Raw genomic sequence first — 18,723 nt, 5'->3', positions numbered from 1 at the left:
TATATATATATATAGTATCATATGGTATTATATATCAGATCATATCTTGAGTATTATTTTAAAATTTATTTTAATATGATTTAAAATTGTGTCCATCTGTCCCTTCATTCAAATGCAAATTTTCAGAAAATACTAAAATTGCTTTTGCTTCTTTGTAGCTTTGTTCTGATCTAATTGGTCTCCTCTGCCAATTCATGTATTGTGCCTGCTTTCATCAATAAAGAATGTCCACTGAACATTTCCACAACCTAAGGTCTGTTATTGAAAATGACACATGGAAGTTTAAGTATGATTTATTATTCATGTTTGTTTTTCCTACTTACCTACAATAACAGCTAAACTTGTAAGAGAAGAAACATGAGGATGTCATGAGAGCCAGAAGTTCCACAATTTAATGTAGCAATAAATCTTGAGCTACCTGCAATATTATTGTGAACTTTTACAAAAAGACATTGAATGTAGGGTTATTTAAATGTTTTTTTAATTACTTAAATACAAAAGTACACTGCTCAAAAAAGTAAAGGGGAGACTCGAGCAACACATTCTAGATGTAAATTAATTAAATATTCTCATTGAATATTTTGTTCTGTACGAAGTTAAATGTGCTGAGAACAAGATCACACAAAAATCAATGGAAATCAAATGTATTAACCAACAGAGGCCTGGATTCGGAGTTGCACACAAAATAAAATTGGACAAATACACCACAGGCTGATCCAACTTTGATGTAATGTCCTTAAAACGGGTCAAAATGAGGCTCGGTATTGTGTGTGGCCTCCACGTGCCTGTATGACCTCCCTTCAATGCCTTGGCACGCTCCTGTTGAGGTGGCAGATAGTTTACTGAGGTATAGCCTCCCAGAGCTGAAAGCATCCACCAACTAATGGATAGTCTGTGGTGCAACGTGGCATTGGTGGATGGATCGAGACAAGATTTCCCAGATGTGCTCAATTGGATTCAGGTCTGGGGAACAGGCAAGCCAGTCCATTGCTTCAATGCCTTCATCTTGCAGGAACTGCTGACAGACTCCAGCCACATAAGGTCTAGCATTTTCCTGCATTTTTAACATAACATTGACAAAATAAAATCTGTCTGTCATTAGGAGGAACCCAGGGCCAACCACACTAGCATATGGTCTCACAATGGTTCAGTGGATCCCATCCCGGTACCTAATGGCAGACATGCTACCTCTGGTGTTGGGCTGTGAGCACAACCCATCTCTGTGGACGTTGTGCCCTCATACCATCCTCATGGAGTCGGTTCCTAGCTGTTTGTGCAGACACATGCACAGTCACTTCATAGTGTTATGTTGAACTTTTTTCTCTTAAATTAATCCAAATGGGGATGCATTACTAGGTGTTGAAACCTTTAACACACTTTGCTTTGCTAGTAACTAGTGCAGGCATGCACTGTGCGATATTTCCAATCTTTGAACTCAGCTACAGCTTAAACTGTATGATTAGACCGCAGGGTTTAAAAGTTCACAGCTCACGATGTAAAAATCAGATGTCCTACTTGTCAATCTGGAAGCCAAATGTACTGTAGACAGTAGAAGAAGAATTCTCTTGTTTGCACATGGAAAATGCACAAAGTTTAGGTAAATTGGCTCGTAGCTGTGCCTCAACAGTAGGATTTGCTCATGACCACCTCACGCGGGCCGACTGAATTTCAAACATGTTTGATTTTCTCTCGACCTTACGATTCATGATCAGGAGGTGGTCATGAGAGGCAAATCTCCCCTCGTTACCCCTTTTATTTTACACAACGCAGGACGCACGATGAGGCTGAAAGTCGGCCTGATCAAAAAAATTCTCACACTACTGGAGAATCGGCCCGAAAAGGACAAAAACTGACACAGTGTATCTCCACCTTTATTTAGCATTTAAGCCTTTAAATTGAAGAGTTGCTTTAAAGGTCCTCCATGCCTGAAGTCATCGACCAGAGGCTTATAGTGTTGAGTATTTGGTAGAAAAATAGGAAATAGATTGTCACTCTATAGACAAGCTGATTGCTTTGCAATTGTGTAGCTATGTGGCATAGCCAGTTGTATGTTCAGGTCTATTTCATGAATGGTAGGGATGGTTTAAATTCTTTTATAATGGATGGAAGCACAGCTACTACAAAAGACAGCAACATTTCAATGGGATTTTTAACCCAAAAGGAATTGGTTTTAATGATCAACATTTACATGTTTTTAAATGGTTTAAGTTATCCACATACCCTAATTATATTATTATATTTTATTATCTAATAGAACTATAAAAAAAATTAATTGGCATGTTGTTATGAATGTTGACATGTTTTAAATGTTGGGTTTTGGCGTTTTGAGCCTGAGAAATGCCAAAATACTTAAGTTGTGCTGTTTTCTTGGAGTCTCTTCAACAGTCTTTATTTCAGCAGCAAATTTTACTCCTTAAGAAGTATTTCTTGTTTGTTTTCTGAAAAAAGTCAGCGCTTTACTCTGTGTAGTGGACAATGCTCAATGATAAGCATTTGTTTCCTGGATGCTGAATGGACAGTGTGGTGTTACACTCTCCCTTCTTTATTGCTCTCCCTCTGCCTTGCCAAAAAACAATGATGTCACCCTTGTTGCTATGGTCACAGTGGGGCAAGCAGGAACATGCCAGAGAGAGGGGAGGAGCTGCTGCTGTGTTTCTGGGGCCATGCAAAGACTAAATATACATAGATGAGTTGTGCAAGACGGTTTATTGGACTTTTTACGACCTTGATCTTTTTAGTGTATGCATACTGCTGCCTCAAGTAATCCAGTCATTCTCAGATCGGTCAAGCCAGATTTCCATCAGATTTTATGACCTCATCTTCCCCACAGCTGTGCAGAAAATAAGCATAAATATTTATAACATCTTATTCTGAATCATTTTAACTATAAAAAAGCTGGCACTCTTTATTATTTTTAAATGTTTTCTTTAACTTCAATTCATAAATAGTCAATCTTAAGGCAAAGAGCAGCTCCTTATTTTGATGCTGTCTGGTTTGAAAGTAAATGGTCTGGAGTAAAATAGTCCTGGTGATAAGAGTGCAGTTCTAGTAGCTATGTTTTGTTTCTGTATAAGCAGCAAGCTGCAGTCAGAAAGGGAGATTTAGTGCAGACTTCGTTTTGTTTGGAGTGAATTCAGGCAGATACGAGGCTGAACCGAGCAGTGGAAAGTCCCCTCGCTGAGACGGAGCCAGTAGTAGTTTTCCTGATTATTATTTTGTTTCTTTTTTTGCCTGAACTCCCATTCATGGACAACTCTGTAGGGCCTCTGTACCAGGTGACTGCGGAGGAAGAAACGGTTCCCACCACACACGTGTATATGGAGTCTATCCACAACTATTTCCTCCCAAAATGTTGCTGACCAGATTCTCTGCTGAGGCCAGAGGTTTATGCTTTGCTCAGCAAACTGTAAAAGTCAACAAAATCCCAAATTGCACTTTAAACAGCTTGGACAGAAAATGCTTATCATCTACTTGCGTTTGCAGGCAATTTGTTCAAGAAAGTAGTTTTAACAGTACTTAAAAACATAACTTATACCAATTATAATAAGTATGGAAGTATAACTTCTGTTTTGATATCCAAAGGTATACCTAATCCTACTAGAAATTCTTATGTATCCATATTTCTCTGTATTCTTTTCACAGGTGAAGCAGCATTAAGAGGGGACCCCAGATTCCAGTCCTTGTCCCTATCCTCGTCTTCTTCCTCGTCATCCTCTTCTTCCTCCATCTCCAGCCACAGGACTGGCCCTCCTCCCATCAGCCCCACCAAGAGGAAGCTGAGTGGGGACCAGGGAGACAGCGACATGGATGACAATGAGCATGTGGCTAAGATGAGTCGCCTGTTTGTTGCACAGCTGTAAGTACATACTTGGATACAATCTCATGCATTACAAAGCAGCTACTAAGACTTGGTTGGTGAATTCTGAAGATTTTGAATGTCTCTATCAGTCTCATCTATATTCTCTTTCCCTATAAAAGTTCTTTACATGCCTTATTTTTTACCATATTATCACCTATTCTCAGCTTTTCTGTTGACCAAGTGAAATTTTGCACAGGATAATTTTTCTGTGAGTTTCAGGCTCAATGTGAATACCTCAAATTGGTAAGGACACTTAAGCCAGGGGGCAACCATTATAGGAGATAGGAGCTACAACTTAAGGTATTCAGACTGAGCCCTATTTGGACTCAGTGATTTTGAACGAGGTTTAACTGTGTCTGCAGAAGATGAAGCTTCTTGTAGAGGAAATTAACTCTGAAAGCTGTGGAATGGTTAGAAATGTAACAGAAGATAACTCATAGCATTTCACATCAGGGGAGGTGACTGTGCAGTCTGTTATGACTGAGTCATTCAGGAAGACTAGCCAATTCTATTATTGTAAAAATGTAAATAGGTTTTAAGTCAGTCTATGTGCCTTGTTTTCTATTGGCATAAATCAACAGCTTTTGTATATTACAGATAAAAATCTGAGATTTTGATTCAATTCATTAAGGGCTGCATTCAATATGATGTAATATCATAGGTTTATCTAACGTAACTGGCCAGCGCTAATTTATTTCCTGTTAGGTTTAACCTGTAGATTACATTTTTAAGGGCTTTTAATGATGAGGCACTTTTTTTTTTTTAAATCAAAATGGAATCAAAATATCATGGTTGTCTCACAGTGTGGAGGTTCACATGCTGCAGTAGCAAAAACAATGGGCTTATTTTAATGATTTGTTTTAGACTTGAGGAAGTATATGCTGACAATTGATTTGTTTACAGGCCAGCAGTTGTTGAAATTATTTGGGTTTTTTTTTTTGTATTTAATCAATAAAGGGAAAAATCAATTTCTCAGAAGGTGACCTACAAATATCTGATCAGGCTCAGAAAATTGCTTGAATCTGATCTCTGAATCATGGTGGATGCATCTCAGATATGTAATATACACTCACCGGCCACTTTATTGGGTACATCTGTCCAACTGCTCGTTAACACTTAATTTCTATGCAGCCAATCACATGGCGGCGACTCAGGGCATTTAGGCATGTAGACATGGTCAAGACAATCTCCTGCAGTTCAAACCGAGCATCAGTATGGGGAAGAAAGGTGATTTGAGTGACTTTGAACGTGGTATGATTGTTGGTGCCAGAAGGGCTGGTCTGAGTATTTCAGAAACTGCTGATCTACTGGGATTTTCACGCACAACCATCTCTAGGGTTTACAGAGAATGGTCCGAAAAAGAAAAAACATCCAGTGAGCGGCAGTTCTGTGGGCGGAAATGCCTTGTTGATGCCAGAGGTCAGAGGAGAATGGCCAGACTGGTTCGAGCTGATAGAAGGGCAACAGTGACTCAAATAACCACCCGTTACAACCAAGGTGGGCAGAAGAGCATCTCTGAACGCACAGTACATCGAACTTTGAGGCAGATGGGCTACAGCAGCAGAAGACCACACCGGGTGCCACTCCTTTCAGCTAAGAACAGGAATCTGAGGCTACAATTTGCACAAGCTCATCGAAATTGGACAATAGAAGATTGGAAAAACGTTGCCTGGTCTGATGAGTCTCGATTTCTGCTGCAACATTCGGATGGTAGGGTCAGAATTTGGCGTCTACAACATGAAAGCATGGATCCATCCTGCCTTGTATCAACGGTTCAGGCTGGTGGTGGTGGTGTCATGCTGTGGGGAATATTTTCTTGACACTCTTTGGGCCCCTTGGTACCAATTGAGCATCGTTGCAACGCCACAGCCTACCTGAGTATTGTTGCTGACCATGTCCATCCCTTTATGACCACAATGTACCCAACTTCTGATGGCTACTTTCAGCAGGATAATGCGCCATGTCATAAAGCTGGAATCATCTCAGACTGGTTTCTTGAACATGACAATGAGTTCACTGTACTCAAATGGCCTCCATAGTCACCAGATCTCAATCCAATAGAGCATCTTTGGGATGTGGTGGAACGGGAGATTCGCATCATGGATGTGCAGCCGACAAATCTGCGGCAACTGTGTGATGCCATCATGTCAATATGGACCAAACTCTCTGAGGAATGCTTCCAGCGCCTTGTTGAATCTATGCCACGAAGAATTGAGGCAGTTCTGAAGGCTTTAGGGGGTCCAACCCGTTACTAGCATGGGGTACCTAATAAAGTGGCCGGTGAGTGTATTAACAGTCAGTGACTGTTTGCTTTCCTGTTTTCCTAATTATTTAGGTTAACATAATATATTCAGAGAACATTTTTCATATGAATCCAGTTGTAATGTCTTGATCTATGCAGTGATTTAGTTTCTGTAAAGAATAATTGCTCAATTAAAACAAGACTACAGCTTTATTGTGCCTTATTCTTCTGATGTTTCTCACTTTAAGGCACCTTCTTGTGCATCATAGGGTTGAACTTTAGTCTGTAGGCTCTGAGTACTGAAGCACTTATTGTTGTATCAACTTTTATTTAACTATATTCACGTTCTCCTGTTACCATTACTTTACTCTGTGTGGTTTCTAAAACATTAAAAATATGTAAAAGCGATATTTTGTCCTTTTGAATTGGCTTTCTATGTAGTGATGTAATCCATAATGCCATGGTATAATTGCACATTAGATTATTAGCTTACGGTGAGTTAATACTTAGGGCTGTTGGGTAATCATACAAATGAACATTTCCAGTTTCCTTGTGTCCTCTTGTATTTAGAGCTCTCACAGATACAAAGATACATTTATATCCCTGAGACCTTGTTTTTCTAAGGTCATGCTTTCCGTGGTAAAGTGAACCACTGAGTGACTTGTTGAAACTAGCTGTCAGACTTAACCTCTGACTTGATGGTAGTGATTACACTGAAGTGGAGAATGATGGGTTCAGCTAATTTACACTAAAGATAGTTTGTAAAAATAGTTTCCTCAGAAAACATTGCAGGGTGCGTACCACATGCGCACGTGCATGCATACAGCTCTGATGTCCAGAGAAGACAGCTCAGCTACACGTTGATGAATATGAATATTCTTCTGTTAGTTTAGTTTAGACTGATTTCATACCTCAGATATGTAACCACACAGCTGATTTAATAGAATGTTTTATTTGTGTATTTTGAACTGGTTTTAGTATGGAGATTAATGGGTATTAGCTTTTATAACAATTATGATAACCTTGAGTAAAAAATACCAGTATTACAGCATTCCCTGGATAGTGTTGAACAAAATTTGATGGTCTTATATTTAAAGAAGAAAAGCAGTTTAGGAACAAATAAAGAATAAGCTTATGCTAAAATAAAGGGTTTTCAGTTTCTTTATTTTTAAAGAATATTTTGCATGTTTGCTGTTCTGGTCTTCATGAACTTACAGCCATATAACAGGCATACCCTTTCTGTAGGGCTGGATGATGTGGCTAAAACTATAATATTTTTATTCATTTCAGTCTATATGCTTTAATTCCAGTATAAAGGCCTCAGAAAACTACCAAATTGACCAAGACAGAAACTTGTACAAACTTCTGAATGTTATAATGTGTTAAATCTGAGAAATGTTACGCCATTCCTTTGCTCAATATATATATCAAAAGTAAAAGTTCTGAGACTATATGTTTAAAAACTTTAGCAAGCCTTCATTCTATTAACTGACATCAATTTCCTAAAAAAAAAATACATAAGAAGACAAAAAAGAATATTTGACCTTTTCATCTTTTATTTCATCTAATTAATAATCAAGATAGACATCATTTCTATACATTTTAAAGTGTAGCTCAATTATATTAGGTTATATGAGGTATTTGCAATGAGATCAAGACTCTGCTAGGAATAGAACAATTTTTCCAGTTCATAGACAAAAGTAAATTTGAATCTGTAACAGAATATAAGTAAATCCTGTTTGATTTTTGAGGGTTCTAGAGGCAGGCTGACATGTTGATCAGAGCTTTCTCTCCTGAAACTCCATCTGCTGTACCAGTTATTCACATGTGTTGCATTTTGTCGCTCACACATGTATATGTATGTTCCTAGTTTTGATCATGTGTATGAGTGCATTTGTGCATCTGTGTGGGGTGAGGTCAGACAGCAGGGAATACTTTCTCATTTTCCCGGTGGAGTAGGAGGAGTCTTGAACAAAAGAAGCCTTATCCTGTCCAGTGGAGCCTGCAGACTGGAAGCTTGCTGCAGCCTGTTTGCCTGTGTGCCGTTCTGGAGTTTCAGACCAACCAGTATAAAACTCTTCAGCTGTCTCATTTGTCTTTCAACATTACTGCAGTAAAACAGCCAGGTATTGTAGAGGCTTTTGAATGAACAAAATAAAGTTGAATGGGATAAAGGTAGTACTTTGTTTGATAAGAAATCTTTTATATGAAAAACTATCAGAACATTATTTGTTTGCTATGTAAACCACAAATAAAACATGGCTGTGAAAAGTGGCTTTGAAATAATCCTCAGGCCCTAAAGTTAAGTTTCCCAACTTGGTGAGGATGCAGTTTTTTTATGCGTTCCCTATCAGGCCTGATCGTCAAACTTAATTTCTTTGCCATCTGCATGCGTTTATGTCATATTCCCATAAAGGTTATTCCATGCAGACATTGGGCCTTAAAGCAAAAAAAGAAAAAATACAACAGAAAAAAAAAACAAAAAACAGGCAAGTCAAGTACTATAGCATGCAGAAATCCAGCTGCTTTCTACTGGGAACTCCATCACAATGTTTTTTTTCTCATGGATGTTTCTCCAGAGGCCTAGTTGGGAGAAAATAAGAGGGCAAAGATATGGTGTGTTTGTACGTGTGTCCAAGCCTGGGGAAGTCATTGTTATGCTCTTGTTTTACATGAGACCATTTATATAATGAACATGTGAGGCGGAAAAGGAAGGTTTTTTTTGTCTTCCTTTTTCCAGTATGTTTTGGTTTTTGTCTCTATGTTGTTATCTTAGCCTCTTTGTGGTTTTTCTCTCATCCAATGAGCTCTAGCTCTAACTAAACACTATCTCTGCTATCACTTCACTGAAAAAACTTGCCAGGGGTCTCAGTATTTATGAAGTAATCGGGGTTTACAAACAGCATTGCTATAAACTTGTTAAAACTTGTTCTTTCTTTTTAGATTGCATATATGTTTATATCAGACCTAATTTAATACATTTCCCCTGATTAAAACAGACCTTTTTTTCCTGAAAAGGTTCTTATATTACCAAAAGTATCTGCTCAGTTATAAAGCCCAGTCTCAGCAGAATATACAGGGATGTATGAATATTATATACATGACAATTGGAGTTTATAAATCTTTTATGCATCACTTCCTTTTTGTTGTAATACATCCCATATGTTCCTGCCTGTACTGTTCTTTATTTCGCCCCTCATCTTAAATGTATTCAGTAGGATGTGAACATGTGCCCAATCAAATATTCACTGAAAAAATGTTCCTAAAGACTCCAGAGCAGAAGTGTGAGAAAAAGTGTAGAACTTTTATAGCTTCTGTGCTGTTGCCACAAAACAAAGCCAAATTTTTCCTTCTAAAGCTTGTGTTCTCTGACTCGAACTCCTTAAACTCTTAAAAAAAAACCCCGTCTTTTTCACTGTTATATACATGTTGTCTTTACTTTTAAGTTGCTGAAAAAGGCAAATAACATCTATTTTTGAGCCCTTTTTGTAATTGAACAGTTGTGATCTCCAACTTGAGGTTAACTTAAAGATGGGGTGTCTTCAACTGGCTGCTTTGAAGGCTCTACTTATTCAATGACAGATCTAAGCAGTTTAATATTGTTCAATATTTGGTACCATATAATTTCTGCACTGAGAGCTTTGAGGTTCTGGGTTTTAAATTAAGGGATCGTACAGCGAGTCCCCACCGCAGTGGCTGCCACTAATGCCATGCTGCAGGCACCCAAGGCTTTTCAGGACAGACTCGACCAGGTAGCTTCTCTGTTTTATTGAGCAGCAGAGCTCATTCTGGTTCTCTGTTCTCTGTTTTATTGATTGTTAGGTACGACGCATTTATTACATCTGCCAAACACCACAGGAAGTTCTGACCCAATGTAACTTAAGGAAAATAGGCTACAGGCTAATAGATGTGTCCGAACTGAACCACTGAGGCGTTAGTCTGCTCTCCAAATTCTGTTTAAGTCATAAAGGGTCAAATAAAAAGGCTTTTATACAGAAGTTTTTCAGTAAAAACTTTCATAATGTCTCTTTAATGTTGCCTACCCTACACTGATTAAATGCCTCAAAGCTATAAACATCCACCATTTGTCTATAAACCCATTACTTCGATGCCTGATTTTGAGCAAGACCCTTAACCCCCACAGTGCTCTATGTGCGCCCCATGATGGCAGCCCACTGCTACCCGGAGGGATGGGTTAAATGCAAAGAGTGAATTTCTCCAATGCGAGACCAATAAAGTTCAATTATTGTTATTATTGATATTAATCCTAAGAAATTAATTGGAAATGTGCAAAAGAGAATAGCATAAATCAGGAACAACTAGATCAGTCAATCTCTTAAGAAAATAAAACACCCTTTGTAATTTTTCAGAAACTTTCTTTTTACCGGCTGGAGCCCCTGATATTTTCTAGTCCATCTCTTTTATTTGCTCTTGTTTCATGTGCCTCATCACCTGTCCTCAATGTGTCCTTCCACTGTCGCTTTAAGTGCGACACTTTGATGTTGTCTGAGTTGCAGTCATAAGGACACAGGTTTGGTTTAAAAGCCTGAACTTTGGCATGAAGTGAGTTAGTGTATAGTCACAAGCAGACGTAAAAGGCGAGGAAGGCTGATTCATCAGCAATTCCATTCATTAGGCAGATTGGTTTATCTCGATTCATTGGTTACTGTGATGACTCCCCTCCTGAATGAGGATGTGGGCTTTCCTCTGCCTCGGTAATGATGATAGTTTGGAACTTCCACAGTCAAACTAAATTATTAGTCCATTTTCTTTCTCTATTTGCTTTTGGTCACATTGGGAGATAAATTAGAAATTATAAAACACCCTTTTCTTCTATGTTATTTACTGTAAAAAGTTTTAACTTTATCAGCAGAATGGAAATAGATATTGAAGCTGCTAATAAAAAACACATGAGCTTGTTGGTGAGCCTGGGCTTTTGTAAGCCCTGCCAAGTCTGTTCCGCTGTAGCCCTCAGGAAGTTTACTGCTGATTGTGAGAGAAACTGAGGGAGAGAAGACGGAGAGAAAGAAAGAGTGGGGGGTCCCTTTGCTCATGTCTGCATAAATGGAGGAAACTACCAGCCTTGCTTGCGCTTTCACGGGCTAAAGGTCTGGAGCATTCACATGCAGCGCCCCACTTCCTCCTCAGTGTTGTCGTGGAGGGCTGTGCTGTGGACTCCAGATGCTTGATCCAGCAGTCGGGTTGCCTGGTCACATGGTTGTACAACTGTTTATCCAAACTGCTTTTGCATCCAAACACACCTTAAAGGGTTTTTCTGGTTTTTGCAACGCTAAGTCGGATGCTTGCTCTCACTTAAACTGCACGCTGAGGAAATGCCTCTATATGATACCTTGGAAAGGATGAATACATAATCTACCCACCATTATGAAAGTGTAGTTTATCTGCAATAAAATTTTACCAATCTACTTTTAGATTTTTAAATTTTTTTTCGGGGAAACTGTTGAAACAACTTTTATATTATAGTGTACTATAACTGTCTGTATAATAGCAGGAAAGTCAGTGAGTAAGGTTTGTAGATAAATAATGCCACATACAAAACCTCTTTTAGGGGGAGAGATATGAAGAGATGGAAACCAGTAGAGTACGTTTTGTTCCTTCAACTCGGGCCTTAATTTGTCAGAAGGGAGTGGAGCAGCACAGGGAACAAGGACCACATATGACGCACTCCCTGGAATAATCACTACCTGTTAAACTGCAAGCAAGTCTGCGCAATGTCTGGTAGAAACTGTGTGTAACAAACATATCAAAGTTATTATGATCCAGATCTGAAAAAAAAAAAGCTGCCCAAATGTGTGTTGTTTATGTGTTACTTTAAACCCTTATCATGGTTTCTGCTTTTCCAGCGATGATCTCACGTTTTGGAGGGAAGAGAGACTTTTCTTGTTGCTGTTCAGGTTTCTTTGACCCAGTTCTCAACTTCTTGTAGGGAGGAGGTTTAAGGAAGGAGTTAAACCTAAAGGGGAATGTTTCTAATATATTACCGGATAAAATGAATGTTGACGGTAAACTTTCCCTGCAGGGTTTTTATCTTTGGCAGTATTAAGTGTGCTGGCTTCTCTCTCTCTGGAGCGATAAGGCTTATTTTCTGTGCTGGGGGATCCACTTTAAAGCTTTGAACTCGCTGCCCATTTGTCCCTATGTGCAGTGATAAGTTTGGAGTCCGTCCAGGTTGGATAAATTTAGGCGAGAGCCCCCTTCGCCTTGCTCACTTGGAGACGGTGTGTGACAGAGGTTGTGTTTCTACCAAATGGCTTTATCAACTCTCCAAGGGACCCGAGAACTGTTGTGTTAGATTAGTATTTATAGCTGATATTTTTTATTTTTGTAACAGCGAAGCAACATGATCTTTATTATTAATCCGTTTATTTCTCCCTGTAATCATTTCTTGGTATTTTATTACCTTTATGCCTTCTAATTTTAATTAATTCCCCCATTAAATTATTTTATCAAAGCTTATTTACTTAGTCCAATAGGTGTAGTTACTACTCTAAGGAATCTTTTTCTTTATTTAACAGGAAACCAGCAGGAGACTATCGTAACTCCCATGTTCCTAAAGACCATAGGAGGAGTCCCAGTGAGCGCATGGTGGTGCCAGGTCCTCTGGGAGTCCAGGGCAACCTGTATGGCCACACCCACCACCACCACCATCATCATCTTCACCTGGCCACCTTAGCAGGCATGGATCAGCCTCTGGCACTTACCAAAAACAGCATGGTGGAGACGGCACGCAGCAGCACAGCAGCTCTGGCCTCGATGCCGCACACAGTCGGCGCAATGGAACGGCAGCAGGTAAAATGCCTTTCCTGCTCTTCTGGTTCCAGCACTGAACTCATTCCTCTTTAACTGTTCAGTTAGTAATTATTGGAAGGTCCTCCTCATGATGTAAACTGATACTTGATAGGATGAAGATTGTTTTACGTGGTCCAAAATGTGCTATAAAAGTTCTGAAGTTTTCAGCCCTCATACTTTGAATAAGCGACCGTTTTAATTGGATTTGGGCTTGATCATCCCCAACATTTCCTCGAAACCTATTGCATATTTTCAGCACAGCATTTCTAGGAATTGTCATTAAACACAACTTTGTTCTGCTTTTAGAACCGTCCATCAGTGATCACATGTGCCGCAGCTAACAATCGCAACTGCAACCTGTCCCAGTGTCCGGTCTCCCACAACGGCTGCTCCAACTTCACCAACAACTACAGAAGAATCAACAGTAAGTGGAAACACATTTTGGAAATGTTTAGTCCCAAGCAACCTGTGATGGAATACAATTTACCATTAAAACCACATCAGTTAATACAATAAAAATCCCAGAAGAACTTTTTAGGTTGCCACTCGGCGTGTCCTCCTCAGGATAATACGTTTCAGTTGAAGGTTCATGCCCACATCAAGGCCCAGTATTTGGTTTAAGATCGCATTAGGAATCTGGAACATTCATATGTAATGACATAACCATGAAAAATAAACATTTTATCTATTGGAGCTAATATGAAGCATTCAGACGTCTCCTTTCAATGTAACATTTTATTTTTAAAGGCTCGCATTTCCTTGTTTTACCACTTGCTCCGTTGATTTGGGAATGTATTGCTTACACTTATAATATATATATATATAATATAATCTCCTTTTTCATTACTTGTTGAGTAACTTTAGAAATGTAGAACCTAAAGAAGCAATAATCTGCTCCCTTAAATTTTTCAGATGTGCCTCAATTAACTTAAAAAAGTGCTTAAGCTGATATTTTCTCATGAAATATTGAGGCTTTTAATTTGGAATCTACTTTAGAAACAATTTTGAAATATAATCCCTTACTTTGAAGAGTTGCTTTTTTACAAAATGACAATATGATGATTGTGATTCTGATAAACCTTAGGAATTTGAATCCAACTCTTTAATCGTATGAAGTTACTTATTTAAAACATCTGTTACTTTATTTTGACTTCGTCTTTTTAATCGCTGGTTTTGGCAGATTAGAAATTTGGATTATTTGCAGCTCTCTAAACTGCTCTATTGCAGGCCTTAACAACTTAAACATTTTCCTGTTATTTTTACTCTTTAAAAAGTCACTTAGGGCCTCAGCGGCTTTTGGAGAGTGTTATATTTTCTTTGCCGCAGTAAATTTAAAATGTCTGTTTTTTATGATGCCACTGGGAATTTCAATGATCTCACTGAGGTTAACTGGGAAATTTAAAAGGCTCGTTTTATGTATTTAAAGAAAAAGCACTGAGAGGAAAAGTAGATACTCTCAGTGACCTAAAATTACTTGTTCTCAAACTAATTAAAGGCAATAAATTGCCCATAGAAATCATAAAACTGGATATGAGGGGTGCTTTTCTTTTCATCATCTCATTGGTAACTGAGAACTGCTTTCCTTCCAGCCAATACAGCCTGCGACCCTGTTATTGAGGAACATTTTCGTCGGAGCCTCGGGAAGAACTACAAAGAGCCCGAGCCCACTGCCACCAACTCCGTGTCCATCACAGGCTCTGTGGACGACCATTTCGCCAAGGCGCTGGGTGAGACCTGGCTGCAGATCAAAAACAAGGGGAGTCCCTCGTCGTCCGGCAGCAGCCCGAACTCCCCCGACAGTCACATGGTCAATCACAACCACTCCCCCTCTGTAGTCTCTTGAAGAAAGAGAGGACAACACCCCCCCACCCCATCCACTCTTCCAATCATCTCAGCTCCAAGATCCGTGCTCCTGTCATTCTGTCACCAGCATCCCAGAGGGAATGCCTGCCTGCTGGTCTGCTAACAACAGCCGAAACCCTGAAGCCTGCTCATTCACTGTGGATAACTTAAGCAATAAAGACATGCTCTCCTCCCCTCCATTATCTGCCAGAAAAACAAAAAGACTTGATGTGGAACTCGACCGTAGCATCAAATCGCTCCTTTCCAGTCTCTCACCATCCCTGCATCGATGGCTTGGAGCTGAGCATGCGTCTGTAGTTTTATGTATATAAAAAGAGAAGAAAGACTGTTTTATTCACTTTCTTTTTTAACAGTAGTTCTGTGTACTGATTTTTGTGTTATGACATGCCTGGTCTTTGAACGAAAAATGAGAAACACCTTAGAAAACAATCATAATCCACCATGCCGTGCTACCAAAGAAACCTCAACTGATGTTTTTTTTTCAGCGCCAACCTTTAAAAGCACACATGCGCCCCCCCCCCACCCCATCTCCTCCTCCTGTCTGCTGTATCAGAGTTCTGGTAGCTTTGCCGTTTTATGTGACCTTAGCTAAGATCAACTCGGTCTGATTTGCACTACTCCTTTAAAAGGTGACATGTCAGGTTTGTAACTTGACTCTGTGGCTTAAAAAAGTGTATTTTGATGCAATCATGTCTTATCTCACGTGTTGGAAACCTGCATTGATTTCTAAAGACCTCCTGTTTAAAGTCTACTAGAGATTAGTTGACTTTGACGCGTGTGCAATGTCTTGCATATGTTGTCACTTGTACAGATGTTAAGCACTCCATTGAAATTGGGCAGCAGGAGCGTTTGGTCACCTGCTAGAAACTAGTTTAACCATGAGATCATGGTGCTTCATTTGGACAGAAGTTAATTATGGAAGGTGGGTGTTGCTGTTTTGAAGCTCAGCTTCTGATCTGTGATCAGTCTCCAGCAACACCTACCTGCAGAATGTCAGTCTGCACTGAAAACCCTCTGTTGACAGAAGAGTGGTTTAAATGGACCCAGTGTTGGAGGAGTCCAGAAATGTGTCCACATCAAGGTGTCATGGATACTGAGAGGGAGAAAAAAAGAATTTGGTAAATTTATCTGTTTTGTAACTTTCTGATGTGGTCAAAGATTACGTGAATAATGTGAGAGCATTGTCCAAAACACTGATCTAGCTCCTGTAGAGTAAATCAACCCTTTAAATGCGATTGCTATCAAACGAACAAAGCGGGAATTTGTTTCCTCCCCATTGTCCTAACTGTTAGAATCACTACCTGAAGGAGGAGTTTAAGGCCGGGCTCCACTGAACCTGCGTCTTTGATGTGTTTCAAAGGCGTTAACTGTTGACACTGATGAGGGGATAGATGACGCTGAACGTCACTTTGTGGTTTTCGAAAATAAACGGGAGGGGGGGGGGGTTTATCATGATCTCTTCAAACACACCTTTTGTTTCTGTGACTCTTTGAACATCGGTGTTAGAATTATATTTGACTAACACCCTGCTATCTACGTCTCCCCCTCTTACAGACTGTGGTTTATTAGATTTCTAATCAATGCTTTTACAGGTGCATGTAATGTTTTTTTTTTTATAACTGGTATCTATTAGGGTTTTTAGCATTTCAAGCTCAACTATTAACCTTTTTTTTTCATTCAAATGTTACTACTTTTGTTGTCAAAAACAGACTACCGATGCTATACACTCACTGCTGGGTCAGTTGTACTCAATATTGTTGTTTTTATTATACCTTTGTATTTTTCTGTTTGTTTTTTTCATTAATATTAGTGTGGTAACAAACATCTATAGTGGGACAGCCTCCGGACAGGCTCTGCTAAGTGACACAAGCTTTTCTTTCTTAAAACCTTCTCAGCCTACATCTACTGTAAGGTCATCATGTTGGGTTTGGTTCTGCTGCTCTTTATGGTTTCCATAAGATGTTGATCATTTGCTGGTACAGGACTTTACAGACTTCACAAGCTGACACACAAGTTGATAGTCATAGGGGCTTGGATGCTTTTGGTGGTGCAGTGTCTTAAAAATACATTGCATCTTATTGACACTAAAGCGTTTAAACAGAAAACCTGGAATTGGGCAACTTAAAAGCTTTCCAAGATCAGCAGTTAATCTGAATTTACATCAATGCTGCAGCTCTTACTGCCTCCCTCACTAGACTTATGTAATTTAATGCTTTCTTTATAGAAGAACATTATTTCCTGCAGCCTATAGTCATCAATGATCTTCACTAATACAGCCTGCACCATGGTGGCATACATTCCTCCATTTGGGAACTTAATGTAGGTCTCAATCATGCCCTACATCTCAGAGCGTGTTTCCTACACACTGCTTTCCTCTGCAGATTTGCTTCAAACAAAAGGAACAGACTTTGCTTTGGTGCCATAACATTTTCTAACACTTTTAAAGTTTTTGCTTGAGAGACCTAGACCTATAGTAGTTGTTTGGAGAATCATTTCATGTCACAGAATTAATAGACAATGAGGTTTATTATTTTTTTGCTTAGTGATGAGTTTTTGGTAGCAAGTAAGGTGATCCTACAAAGTTCCTATAAAGGAAGGTGTTCTCTGGATTGTCCACACATTCCTGCAATCAAAACAGATTTGATGAGGACAGTGTCCCAAGGGTTTGTTAGCTTAAAGAGATCATGATCACTTTTACACGCTTTGACAAGGGAGGTGTGCCAGGCAGGCTGGGGTGACAAAGACTGAGCTGCAGGAGCTGTGCTTCTGTAAGCGTAAGGTGTGAGTCACAAGATATTTACCTTCCACCTAAAGACTGCAGTGCTGTGAAAAACCTGGTCCCCTTACAGATTGCTTCTGTTTTGGCTATGTGACACACTTTGTCAATATCTTAATATCAGACAGAAAAACCAGGGTGTAATTTGTAGGAATAAAGATAATGACACTCACCTGTTGGAAATGAATTAGTCTTTAAACCTACAACCTTTGATGCTAACCAATGGATGAGCCTTTCATCCAAACACTTCCAAAAGATTTTATTTTATTTTTTACAATTATGCACTCTTGGAATAATGCAGAATGCTTTTGACATGGCGTACTCTGGCTAGTAGTTAGTATTTATGTTCGATTTACCCCTGTTGTCTGTCTGATATTAAAATTAATTTGATCTTAAACTTTTAAATGTGACAAAAAAGCAGAAGAATTCTGTAACGGGGTAAATGTTTTTATTCAGCACTGTATTCAGGGTCTCATGGCGATCCCCAACCACCTTGCAAGAAAATGTTGAGGGAAAGAGTGGAAGTCCAGAGATTTTTATTTAGTTTCTCATCATTTCACTACCACCCTGTAGGCAGGAGGTGTGGGCTTTGCTCGGGCTGGCACTCCCTACACTCTGTAGGAAAATCACTTTTTTTTTTAAAATATTAGGTAATTATGAGACCATCATTACGCTGTGCGTAACGAATGTACAGAGGAAAAAAATCGTAGGTATTTTTTGAGGAACAATTAATTTGTTAATGATATGTAGCTATTTAATTGTTTTCTGTCCTTTTATTGTAATCATTGCTTTTTCTTTTTGTGAAAAAAGTTGATCTTTTTTGTCAGTAGCGTTTTGTTTGTAAGAGTAAAGGTTCAAGTGCAGGAACACAGTAAATGTATGAAACCACATTACGCCACACACAGGTGTGTTGCTGACAATCGCTACTTCCACTCATCACCGTTCTTCTACAGAAATCAGACATTTGAACAAAGGTTTTAAAGGCCTAAAGAGCTTTTTTTTTTTAAAGTTAAACATGTGGCACTGATAAAAGCACTAACAATGAGTGTTAAAATCAAATGTTAGCCAAGGTCCAGCTGCAGGTTTGTCTAAACTGCATGTAAGCAATAGAAACCGTCTTACTCCACAGCTGGAAAACCGAAATTACATGTGAATCCCTTATTTTATTTTCAT

General features: G+C 39.1%; 1 protein-coding gene across 2 annotated transcripts in view; it reads left to right on the top strand.

The window, feature by feature from the left end:
- The window catches only part of vgll4 (vestigial like family member 4), a 48,921-nt gene extending 30,745 nt beyond the window's left edge, over positions 1-18,176 (top strand). For both annotated transcript variants that reach the window (XM_015379168.1, XM_015379165.1), the window contains 4 exons: positions 3,643-3,856; positions 12,638-12,911; positions 13,218-13,335; positions 14,501-18,176. In XM_015379168.1, coding sequence (XP_015234654.1) covers positions 3,643-3,856; positions 12,638-12,911; positions 13,218-13,335; positions 14,501-14,754 — 860 coding nt within the window. In that variant the 3' untranslated portion in view covers positions 14,755-18,176. The remainder of the gene's footprint in view (positions 1-3,642; positions 3,857-12,637; positions 12,912-13,217; positions 13,336-14,500) is intronic.
- The last annotated feature ends 547 nt before the right edge of the window (positions 18,177-18,723 follow it).

The sequence above is a fragment of the Cyprinodon variegatus genome, unplaced genomic scaffold (genome assembly GCF_000732505.1).
Source record: "Cyprinodon variegatus isolate N-32 unplaced genomic scaffold, C_variegatus-1.0 Scaffold186, whole genome shotgun sequence".
Lineage (NCBI taxonomy): Eukaryota > Metazoa > Chordata > Actinopteri > Cyprinodontiformes > Cyprinodontidae > Cyprinodon > Cyprinodon variegatus.
The sequence above is the reverse complement of the archived record's forward strand: the minus strand, read 5'-3'. Positions and strand labels throughout refer to the sequence as shown.